This window comes from Ceratina calcarata, unplaced genomic scaffold (assembly GCF_001652005.2).
Source record: "Ceratina calcarata isolate Rehan_Ccalc_2016 unplaced genomic scaffold, ASM165200v1 scaffold180.2, whole genome shotgun sequence".
Taxonomy (NCBI): Eukaryota; Metazoa; Arthropoda; class Insecta; order Hymenoptera; family Apidae; genus Ceratina; species Ceratina calcarata.
Genome location: NW_017139431.1, coordinates 724,770 through 736,737, shown reverse-complemented (window position 1 = coordinate 736,737; position 11,968 = coordinate 724,770). Strand labels below are relative to the sequence as shown.

The window sequence follows — 11,968 nt, the reverse complement described above, 5'->3', positions numbered from 1 at the left end:
GTATATTAATGAATTGGAAACAACATACGTAATAACAGTTCATTTTATTACTTGAAATATGTTACCATATGGCTGTAACAGGAAGGAGAGGATTTAGCCACAAAATTTAATTCACGAGAGTTTCGAGTTTGTAAGAGAAAAAAAAATCAATGGGGGTATTATTTACGTTTTTGCGCAACTCTAAAATTATCCGGTTGAACAAAGAATGAATAAGACGTCCGGCCGTGGTTAATGCGTTCCAGGAATTCGAGGAAAGTTTTCCCGTGCATGGCCCACAAAAAGAGCTCAGAAGACACTTCGAGAACCTCTCTTGTTATTTTCTAAAAATCGAACTTTAAATCTACGTATAAGCACAGATCCGCCCATGTCGGATTTAAATAGCTACGGTATTGAAAAACCTGGTAAAGTGACCTAGTTATATCTTTGATCGAAGTAGGTTGGAGAACCTCCACATTCGAGTTAAGCTCTCCCCGAGCTCTTTGTTCCTCGACGGCAATATAAAAATCAATTACATCACATAATATGAATTATTTATATTTTATTGAGATAAAGAAAAGTAATAAATGAAACAGTTGTAATTCATGTATTGGGACTGAGTAAGAAAGAACGAGGGAATCTTAGGAATTCGCGTCACACCTAGAAACAATGTCTTCGAGAAGATATTTGCCGTTGGAATCGAAAAAATTGCAAAGGTGCAACGAAACGTGGGCGATGGAAACCCACGGAATCCTTCTATCGTTTCTTTCTCATTTCTTCGATCGAGGTACCCCTGAACCGCACATGTATAGAAAAGACTGTGAACACGAGAGGCTCTATCTTTGCGAGCCGGCATTATTCGAGCGTTTCACGTGTGTCACGCGCGAGAAATGCAACTAGCTCGCCCACGCCGCGCCGTTTCGCGGATACTTGGTCCTGCAACAATGCGAGGGGTGTACGACCTAAACTTGCCACTGGAATAGAAATTCTCTTTCCCTTTGTAATGACTATAGGCACAGGTATCTGGTTTGTCAGCATTCTCTTCGCTTACTTATGCTAATTATTTTTGGTCTTTGTAAGTAGGTTTTGTTCAGATAACAAATAATCTCTTTGTGAATTGCTTTATTGTCCCTTTTATAACTTCCACAATGTAGCACTCACAAATGTCTTTAACTAGTAATTTATAAACAATAGTTGTTACCCAGAACGTGTGAAATCTTTGTCCATTGAATCATAGTCGGCGAATGACACAAGAAACGAGCCGTAACAGCCGTCGATCTCGTTTTATCGATGGTATGCGAGCAAAACGCGTGTCTGTTACACGTCTGAATTAACGAACCCTTAGAATCCAAATCGTTTCACAGTTCTACCGATTTCGAGGTGAGAATATTAGCTGGAAATTTCGTGACGTAATGGAAAACGATCGGTTTCCTCGTTTTATTCCGAGGGTAATCGCGCGAACGTTTACTTGTCCCGATTCTAATCGATGCTTGCAATATTGGTAAATTCTTTTCAAACATATCTTTTAGAAGCTTTGAATTAACGAGTGATCATTTTCACTCCTTTAATTTCGTAGAATAATCATTATGTAATTCGACAGTAGAGAAACTCTGAACGTTTTATAATAAGATTTCTACGAGCCTTATATTAGAAACAATTGGCAGATAGGAAAATGTATCATTTGATTATGATTTAAATATAAATGTAAAGCATTTGCTGGGGAAAGGTCGAGGTCGTTAGTGTCTAGGTACTTCTTTCTAGTCCGTACTAACTCGGACTTTCCGTACTAAGAAAATGACACGATTATATCGCACACTGTTTTCTCCTTACTTAACAGCAAGTAAGCAATTTTCACCATAATGACAGTGAATTTTTTGTTACGTATTTTTCTTTAATTTTTTAACAATATCTTCTTCCTTATTTGACATCAACTACTTGTGTAATATATATTTTCAATAAATTTCTATTAAATAGTTTACAGAATTTCTAGAATGTCAGTTCTTAAGAAGAAGTGATCGTAGATTCACTTTTTATTTGATGGAATAATATTGTATACAAATAATGAAAATATTAATTATTATATATGCTCATATTCCTTTCTTCTATTCGAAATGGAGGTAACGAAAGTTTGCTAAACTGTAGAATCTGTTCGCTGTCCGTGATGTCGACGAGAATTTAGAACGAGCTGTTTCTTTCTTCCTTTCGTGGATTAGTATGCATCGGAGAGCACGCGTTTCGTTCAAGTTCGCATAAAAGTACAGTAGTCGGGCGTGGCACCATGAAAGCCGGGAAAGTGATATCTCTTTGCCACCGGTGTGCTCTGTTCCATTCAGGAACGGAATAACGTTTCTGTTGCCCGGTCCCACATTTACTGTAAATTATGTTTTACAAAGCCCAAACGTTTTCACATCGAACTCTATTTCATACAGTCAATGTATCAAATATTATTCATATTATGAACTTTATATTAGAACTTGATGGTAAGAGATTTATTAAGAAGGAATGTATTTACATTTCATGTATGTTAAAAATAAATTGTATAACAAGAGTACATTTTACTATAGGAAAAAAATCGTGCAATAAGATTTCTTCTGCAGTTGGAACGTCTGTTGCGTAATTTTGAAATTTTTCGATAGCGTGAGACGTTTCGAACTTTCATTGGTTTCGTTTCTAAACACTTTCAAAATTTTTACCGGCAACCAGATTTTTCTATACACGCGCGCTTTCTTCAAGCCGTGGATCGTTTAATACACGTTTGATCCTTACGTGACCGGAAGTTAATTGTGACTCTTCTTATAAGATTATCATTCAAGGATAAAGAAAGACTCGATGGAAGGTTAAAGAAAGTACCGGGTTTTATCATTGGATAAAAAGTTTTATTTCAGTTCCCTATTGTCTAAGTGAAGTGTACACAATAGGGAAGTGATAAAACAAAACTTATTTAAGAATTTGCACGAGGTATCTATTTCTAGAATACATTCATAATACGTCAGAGAAAGAATAGAGAACAATTTTTATGACAGCTGTTTAAGTAAAATAGAGCGAAGTTATAAATGAAAAAAGATCTTTCCTTTCTTAATCTGGAATTTAAATTGAAATTAAAAAATCCTTTATTAATCACCAAATGAAGGATGTCTCGGCCGCAGTTCATGTGAACACAGGAATCTTAATCTCAAATTCAAATTAAAAAATTCTTTATTCTTCACTACGTGAAAGGATGGTTGAGCCGCTGCTCACAGATATTTTGATCTTGAAGAACATGAGTGCCGCTCTCTTACAGTGAGTAACAGAACAATTCATCGCTTGTTTTCTCTTACCATCTAAAGTTATGGCGCCTGAGAATCCTCTTTTTAGTTGATAAAACGATGTTAATGGCCGGTATTCAGAATCGTTGCTTATTCTTAAGATCGCCTTAAGCATTTGCTATCCCTATCTCATATTTCCAGTTCCTGACTTGTACAGGAAACAGGGACTTAAGCAAATGCTTAAGGTGATCTTAAATATAAGTAACGACTCTAGTAGTAACTACTACTGTCCAATGTCTTTACACGAAATAATCTTTGCATTTAAAAATATTTTCAAATCATGCTATGACTATAATTGCTATTAGACGATTTCCTATAGTTTTCAATAAAAGATACACAATAAAACTATTTGGTTCCTTACTAAGAATACGAAACTAAATACGATGGGTATAAGATAATAAGAAATTATAATTTAAAAAAAATGGATGCTTTATTTACGTTTAAGAAGTCAGCGTATTTAATACGAAGCGTAATGAGTTTGCGGTTAGCTGAAACAGATATAAAAGAAACAATTATTAAAAGATCAAATTACGTTTTCTTGAAGAAAAAACTGATTAAGGAAAGTAGGAAAGTACCTACCATTTGGCAACAGAAATAGGTTTACAAGAGTCCGACGGTCTGTCGTACGTGAGTCCCGACAAACATTGCACCAACTGTGGTCGTTTGTTCCTACAAACTACCACATTCGTACAAGCATCGTTCAACCTATGCACATGCCCATTTCTACAGGGAGTCGCGGCTAGACTAGGGGGGATGCTTTGTACCAGGGCCCAAGGATTCTCTATATGTTCCGGTTGATCAGTGACTGCTTCTTCCTGTGCATCCTGTTCTTTATCGATTTCCAGTTCAGTAACTTTCCGTTGATGCCACGGATCAGGTTCGTTTCTAATCAACCATGGATTTCCGGGATAAGGGGATGGCTGTGTTGGTCCATAAGATGGTTGTGACGGTCCATAAGATGGTTGGGATGGCTGTGGAGGCCAGGAGGGCTGAGAAGGTTGCGATGGCCCATAAGAAGGTTGTGATGGTTGCGAAGGCCAAGATGGTTGAGATGGCTGCGATGGTTGCGATGGCTGTGATGGTTGCGGAGGCCATGATGGTTGTGAGGGTTGGGATGGTTTGGACGGTTGTGATGGTTGCGAAGGCCACGATGGTTGTGATGGTTGGGTCGGTTGCGGAGGCCAGGAAGGACGAGAAGGTTGCGATGGTTGCGATGGTTGTGACGGTTGAGATGGTTGCGGAGGCCAGGAAGGTCGAGAAGGTTGTGATGGTTGCGATGGCTGTGATGGTTGAGATGGTTGGGGAGGCCAGGAAGGCCGAGAAGGTTGGGAAGGTTGCGATGGTTGTGATGGTTGTGATGGTTGTGATGGTTGTGATGGTTGAGAAGGCCAGGACGGTTGCGACGGTTGTGATGGTTGGGAAGGTTGAGAAGGCCAGGATGGTTGCGATGGTTGTGATGGTTGTGATGGTTGCGATGGTTGTGAAGGCCAGGATGATGGTGGTTGCGGTTCCGAAGGCGGCTGCGATGAAGGTGTCTGTGGGGAGGTGGTTTGAGGCGGGGGACTTGCTGCGCCTTTACAGTCGACGTTGTACGGGTAGTCGCAGACGCCTATTATCTGTAGGGTGATAAATTATGCTTGAAATAGTAGAATGTAGAAAATATAAATTCTATGACGCTCGGCCGTAGAGAAAGATTTCGAGAAGAGAACGATGCGCGCGAGAATATACATGCTGTATTTCAAAACTGTTGCCATGTCTACATTTGAGATTTGTTGCAAACATTTTGTAATAAAATATGAAAAAAGATTTAAATTCTCACAAAAAACTTTTAAAGAATATTTGAACGCGAGATTAATTTAATGCAATTTAAATTTCTTGGAAATCTCTTTTGAAAATGTTAAAGCTACATAGAATAATATAATTTATACCCAAGTACTTATAAAACATTGTTCGTAACGCTATTCGATAAGATCGCGAGATTTATGATCAAGCGATTAAGTAGAATGATAAAGCAGCGAATGTAATAACGAATTTAGTTTCAAGTAACGATAGCGGAAGTTTCAAGGGTGGCCTTTGCCCTTGAGCTCGAGTAAAAATTCTCACGCTCACGTGACGCGACTCGTCGTGTTTCGCGACTTAAAATTCCGCGAGTGTTCTAGGAATAACTCAAGAATGAGATTCTTACGTCATTGTAGACCAAGCCGCGTGGGCATCCAAACTTGATGGGTTTTCTGTATACGCACACGTAGAATTCCGAACAGTTCGTCGCACTTCTGTAGTGTCCATTCGGTTCTGGGCATAACTTCGATCCGGTGGGTAGTGACGGCTCTGACAAGTAAAAAGAGTAAATTCTTTAAAACTAAAATTATCGTATTAAAATCTATCTATCGTATTTCTTAAACTAGTTATACCATTAAATCGAATTACTGGTAGCTACGATAGTTAACTTCATCAACATTGATTAAATTTTAGATGTGTCGATCATTTTAATTTTGATTGGTTCAATTACTCGTATTTCGAATAACAAAGAATATTATGGTTAACACGCATTATCAGGATCCAATCTCCTTAATCATTCCTTCACTCAAAAAACGTAATTGGCAAGACTTTTACTTACTCGGCGTCGGCATAGGTCGGTTATTGCAATTCACGTTATAATCGTAATCGCAGACGAGGAGAACATCGTTGAAGAGTAATCCATCGGGGCAGGTTTGCTCGGTGACCGTGTCGTCCCAACAATTTAAATAACTGGAGCAGCTCTTCGGGCTTGGAAATTGTCCCCGTGGATTGTAACATCCTGGCGGTGGCGTAGGGACTGGTATCGGTTTAATGGGTCCTGGCAGTTCGTTTGAATCACCAGGAGTAGGAAGGAGAGGATAACTTTGTCTAGTATTAATAAACTCTGTATCCTCTAATTCTGTGTCGTTCGAAGATGACGGATTCTTGTTCCAATCGTTTGCGTGAGTGTCCAATTTTTGTAACTCCACGAGATCCCACACGTTTTCTAAATCTGTCGTGAGGTATAATACAAGTGAAAAAGTGTTCCGAAACTATTCTCCTATTCTTGTATATAGTTTCATATACATTCGGTATTTCTACTTCAATTCACATCATTTACACAACTATTCACATATCATTATATTCACTGAAATTTCACAAATGAACGAATTCCAAATGTCTTATCTAAAAGAACTCCCGAAAATTGAAAATTTCACCGAATTACCGACCTTGCCGTTGAGGGTGTCCAAACTGTCTTCCTCCGACGGCGGACGGTGTAGTGGTGGTTCTCTTCGCTGCATCGCAGAGTCCCAGCGCAAGGGTCGATACTATTATTATTATCAATTTCATGCTGACGTCTAGTGACGGTATCTATGAGAACACCCTGGAGAACGTGTGAACCCGACGTCCTGGATGAGCTCGCGATGATCGTCGAGGTGATCCTTCAGCGAACCTCGTTTATGTCCGAGTCCTTGCGTACGATGTCCTGATGCTGGATGGCCTGGACCTCGTCGGTTCGAGGGCTTACATAGGGCATCCCCCACCACCATTCTGGTTCGTAGGGAGTAGCTTCGCGGAGGACCCCAATTACACGGGCGCAGGACCCTGCGGTGGACTCCTTGCTCAGGAAGTCCACGTTTGTTTCTTTTCTGCGCGGCGCGGTGTGCCGCTCTCGTTCCCGCTGAAAATTCCCCTCCACCTTGCAGCTGTCAGCGGGGTCGAAGACGAGCCGCAAGGACGTATCCGTCGGTTGGATTCTTATTGGAGGAGATTTAGAATGACCGGTCAAGATCGTGCGCCTTCCCCGGTGATCATTCGCTGAATCGTATCTGCGGACGCAAGAAAAAGATTCTTGTAGGGAGGTGGATGACGCGTAGTGGACGGCCGCGTAGGATGTCAAGGTCTTGTCCGGGACGGACGTACTTGGTTAGCCTTTCGGACAATATTCTATAACGGTATTGTCAACAGGCATTTCCCTGTGCATTCAACTTTCCGTTTGTCCTCGTGCACTTGTAAGGTACACTGATGCAGCTGGTTCAATTACCTTTAGATAGTAACTTCTCGTTCTTTTCAAAACAATGATGCAATAGTATAAGAGAAATTGTCTTCATTATGTTTTTCGTTCTCGAGTTAAGACATTTTTGTATGAGATTTCAAGTCACAGTATTAAGACTTGATCAATCACCAGTAGACTGAGGATTTTTATTCAAAATAAAGCATTTGTGATGTTATTTGAAATCTAGATTGATACTTAAAAAATAAAAATGGGTATAATACTTTTAATGCACACTTTTACACGTTACATACATTCTTTATGTATATATAAAATTCGCGATCTATTTATCTTTCCTGAAACTGAAATTTTTATCAGACCATGGCAAATAATCAACGTTATCAGTATTAGACGCGAAGAATACTACTCAGCTGAAAAATTACTTCGAAATTCTAACGTCTGCTTCGCCGGAGGAACTTCCGGTTTCCTCGCCTCCCCGAAATTTCGTGAAGAACTTCGAAGGACGAGGACCGAAAGTCATTGAACTTGTGAATCTCGAATGTTGGAATGCCGAGTTGGAACCAGCATCGAGATTGCTCTTTAGAGGGTTTCTCATTACCAGCGAGTGCATTCCGATATTCAGGCAAGGTACGCGAGGCTCTTGAATGATTCCGCGCGACAACGCTTTCTTCCTGGTCCAATGCCGGTCTGGATATTGCGTGAATTTTATGGCACAGGTTGCCCGGGGACCAGTGCCCGGACTCGTCGTCCTTTTTATTATCCGCAATGAGGAAGATTCCTTCGAATCCGGTGGAACGAGTCAGAAAAAACAGACGAAACCAACGCGAATCCACGTAATCCTAAAATTCAAATATCCGCAACCGATCTCGGGCTCTCCGGGTTTTTTTTGGTAGTACGTCTAGTGACGGTATCTATGAGAACACCCTGGAGAACGTGTGAACCCGACGTCCTGGATGAGCTCGCGATGATCGTCGAGGTGATCCTTCAGCGAACCTCGTTTATGTCCGAGTCCTTGCGTACGATGTCCTGATGCTGGATGGCCTGGACCTCGTCGGTTCGAGGGCTTACATAGGGCATCCCCCACCACCATTCTGGTTCGTAGGGAGTAGCTTCGCGGAGGACCCCAATTACACGGGCGCAGGACCCTGCGGTGGACTCCTTGCTCAGGAAGTCCACGTTTGTTTCTTTTCTGCGCGGCGCGGTGTGCCGCTCTCGTTCCCGCTGAAAATTCCCCTCCACCTTGCAGCTGTCAGCGGGGTCGAAGACGAGCCGCAAGGACGTATCCGTCGGTTGGATTCTTATTGGAGGAGATTTAGAATGACCGGTCAAGATCGTGCGCCTTCCCCGGTGATCATTCGCTGAATCGTATCTGCGGACGCAAGAAAAAGATTCTTGTAGGGAGGTGGATGACGCGTAGTGGACGGCCGCGTAGGATGTCAAGGTCTTGTCCGGGACGGACGTACTTGGTTAGCCTTTCGGACAATATTCTATAACGGTATTGTCAACAGGCATTTCCCTGTGCATTCAACTTTCCGTTTGTCCTCGTGCACTTGTAAGGTACACTGATGCAGCTGGTTCAATTACCTTTAGATAGTAACTTCTCGTTCTTTTCAAAACAATGATGCAATAGTATAAGAGAAATTGTCTTCATTATGTTTTTCGTTCTCGAGTTAAGACATTTTTGTATGAGATTTCAAGTCAGAGTATTAAGACTTAATCAATCACCAGTAGACTGAGGATTTTTATTCAAAATAAAGCATTTGTGATGTTATTTGAAATATAGATTGATACTTAGAAAATAAAAATGGATATAATACTTTTAATGCACACTTTTACACGTTACATACATTCTTTATGTATATATAAAATTCGCGATCTATTTATCTTTCCTGAAACTGAAATTTTTATCAGACCATGGCAAATAATCAACGTTATCAGTATTAGACGCGAAGAATACTACTCAGCTGAAAAATTACTTCGAAATTCTAACGTCTGCTTCGCCGGAGGAACTTCCGGTTTCCTCGCCTCCCCGAAATTTCGTGAAGAACTTCGAAGGACGAGGACCGAAAGTCATTGAACTTGTGAATCTCGAATGTTGGAATGCCGAGTTGGAACCAGCATCGAGATTGCTCTTTAGAGGGTTTCTCATTACCAGCGAGTGCATTCCGATATTCAGGCAAGGTACGCGAGGCTCTTGAATGATTCCGCGCGACAACGCTTTCTTCCTGGTCCAATGCCGGTCTGGATATTGCGTGAATTTTATGGCACAGGTTGCCCGGGGACCAGTGCCCGGACTCGTCGTCCTTTTTATTATCCGCAATGAGGAAGATTCCTTCGAATCCGGTGGAACGAGTCAGAAAAAACAGACGAAACCAACGCGAATCCACGTAATCCTAAAATTCAAATATCCGCAACCGATCTCGGGCTCTCCGGGTTTTTTTTGGTAGAAATACCGTGAGTCACGTCGACTGACCTCAGCAATTGTTTTTCGACACGCGATTCAGAGTTCAGATTTTACTGGAAACAGTTAACTGTCCCCGCGATTTTTGGACATCTCCCGTTTTTGCGAAAGGTCATTACTCCTACGGTTTGATCGTCTTATGCGATAAAATTTCTTTTAATGCTAGGAAGCAGACTAGATCAATTACTCATTTGGTATGGCAGTCTTACGATTCACATGTTTTAACTTAGTTTCGTATACTGTAAATTATAATATATCATTGTAGAAACTCGAAAAGAAGATTATATTTGTAAGCACACATAATTCATATAAATGATGTTCGTGTGTCTTTAAATTAAAAAGTTTTCAAAAACAAATGTTAAGTATATTGCCATATAGGAAAAGCCCGTACATACAGTTGGTAGAACGGCGAACAAATCTGCGGGCCGTGGCGTGCGGAGATAAAATGTGAGACGCTGTGCGTATTCGTGACGAGAATTCGTTAGCCGTTAGATCCGTTTAAGCTTCATAATTTTGCCCGGCTGTGTAGGCTGACACGGGTCAAGCTGTGTTTACTAAGCAGCTCTAAAAATACGGATAAAAATACATTAACTGAAGAAAAATATTCGTATACCATGAATTCCTGATTTCTATTAATAGCAGATTTGTAACTTTTAATAAAACACAAGCGTGAGACAAGTATCGATAGAAATTGACCTTGCATGAATTGAGAAATTTTAAATATGATTTCCATGTATTAGTAAAGAGTACATTATTTATGTATAGCCTGATCGTATTTTGCATATTAATGAATCCTACGTTTTATAAACTTCACTTGGGAGAGACGTCGGATTACGTAAAAAGTATTAAAACTGGCAGTTGAATTTAATCTGACACATATCCTAGAAGCTTACACACCGTTATCGTTAAATCCTAGGATGCACGATTAATCGTATCGGGATCCTTTCCATTTTGCCGTCGCCGAGAATCCGTTTCTACGCGTTGTTCGATCCTTCTCTCCTTTTGCTTCTGTTTCGGTCAGCTTTTCGTTCAACGCAACCAGTTTGTAAATGATAGCCAGCGTCGAGAACGGACAATCGGAAAGAGCTTGTAGCGTGTTACTAAAAACGAAAGAAATAGAAAAATAAACTATGGAAACCGTGATCAGATATATGGACATGAAATCTGGCACACAAAGAACGGGACCCATGACGTGTTATAAAATATGGAAATTGAGTATGCGAGAAAGGAGGCGACAATGAAATAATTTCTAAATTTAAACTACTGGTAGAATTACGAACAATTTATATTTTCCCGTGAGAGACGATTTATAGCACGTTTTACATTAGATAACTACTTTCCGATGCAACGTAAAAGAACAAGAGGAAAGGAGGGATCAGACACGCCAGTTAGAGTTAGCGCAATTAATTTTGGCAACTGATAATTCAAACCTTGAGGTAAAGGATCGCCGGTGCAGGATGTCCAATCAGACTATAAATTTGACACAGCCTACATTACATGGTCCGCCACTTAGGTCCGAATGCGACGGCGATATCTCTTAAAAGGATACGCCCTGGGCACACACGCTCGAACGATGCCTAGGGCATTTATTCGCTAGAGTCCTTAATGCAATATGCATCGTGAAACATTTCAATTCTCCTGACAGATTGTGACGGACACGATTTAAATATGTTTAGGTTTTCATATTAGCTCTGATACAGTTAATATAAAATTCTACTATTGTGTCTGAATGGATCTTTTTCTTTTCATTTTCATGGGAAATAATAAGGGAATTTTACAACATTTGAAATGCATGCAGAGATAATTTGCTGATCCTCTAAGTATTGAAAGACACTGCAGATGAAAGAATTGAAACTGGTATAGTTGGACTACTTTCTACCTGTTAAGTAGTTACAACGTAGATTACATATGTTGTAATCCTAGAATAGTGCATATGGTTTTTCCTTTTAGTAGCATAGTAAGTACGAGAGAAAGTAAAATCGCGTCTCGATAAGCGTAACTTTTTTATAAAGACAAGAACCAGAGCTTACGTGAAAACTTGAACTGTTTCCTTTAATTTCATGTAATATATCAGTTTTATTTTAATCACTTTACGCATTAAAACACGAAACTAAACGATTAAGAAGTGAAATCTTAATCGCGAAAATAATTAATCGATACTTATCGTATTTTGAACGTTTCTAATTTATTTATCTACTAGTTAAGGATGTATAG

General features: G+C 40.2%; 1 protein-coding gene and 1 long non-coding RNA gene across 7 annotated transcripts in view; both read right to left on the bottom strand.

Moving 5' to 3' along the window:
* Nucleotides 1-3,692: 3,692 nt before the first annotated feature.
* On the bottom strand, nt 3,693-8,174 carry LOC108632978 (leucine-rich repeat extensin-like protein 5). Of its 3 annotated transcripts, none has more exons than XM_026811017.1 (6): nt 7,203-8,174; nt 6,509-7,108; nt 5,899-6,291; nt 5,467-5,609; nt 3,861-4,897; nt 3,693-3,769 (listed from the first exon to the last, which is right to left on the bottom strand). In XM_026811017.1, exons 2-6 carry the CDS (start codon nt 6,627-6,629, stop codon nt 3,766-3,768), a joined length of 1,698 nt encoding a protein of 565 aa, XP_026666818.1. In that variant the 5' UTR covers nt 6,630-7,108; nt 7,203-8,174; the 3' UTR covers nt 3,693-3,765. The 3 variants fall into 3 exon arrangements, with proteins under 3 accessions (XP_026666818.1, XP_026666819.1, XP_026666817.1); XM_026811018.1 differs by having other exon boundaries at nt 7,892-8,174; XM_026811016.1 differs by having other exon boundaries at nt 6,509-8,174.
* A 24-nt stretch (nt 8,175-8,198) lies between these two features.
* LOC113463891 (uncharacterized) overlaps nt 8,199-11,968 on the bottom strand; it is a 16,223-nt gene continuing 12,453 nt past the window's right edge. The window contains exons 2-5 of one of the 4 annotated variants that reach the window (XR_003388746.1): nt 10,652-10,854; nt 10,150-10,318; nt 9,446-9,993; nt 8,199-8,662 (exon numbers count right to left, since the gene is read on the bottom strand). This is a non-coding gene — a long non-coding RNA (uncharacterized LOC113463891). Of the gene's footprint in view, nt 8,663-9,134; nt 9,994-10,149; nt 10,319-10,651; nt 10,855-11,968 lie in introns of those variants that run through there. The other 3 variants (XR_003388748.1, XR_003388747.1, XR_003388745.1) reach the window with 3 other exon arrangements.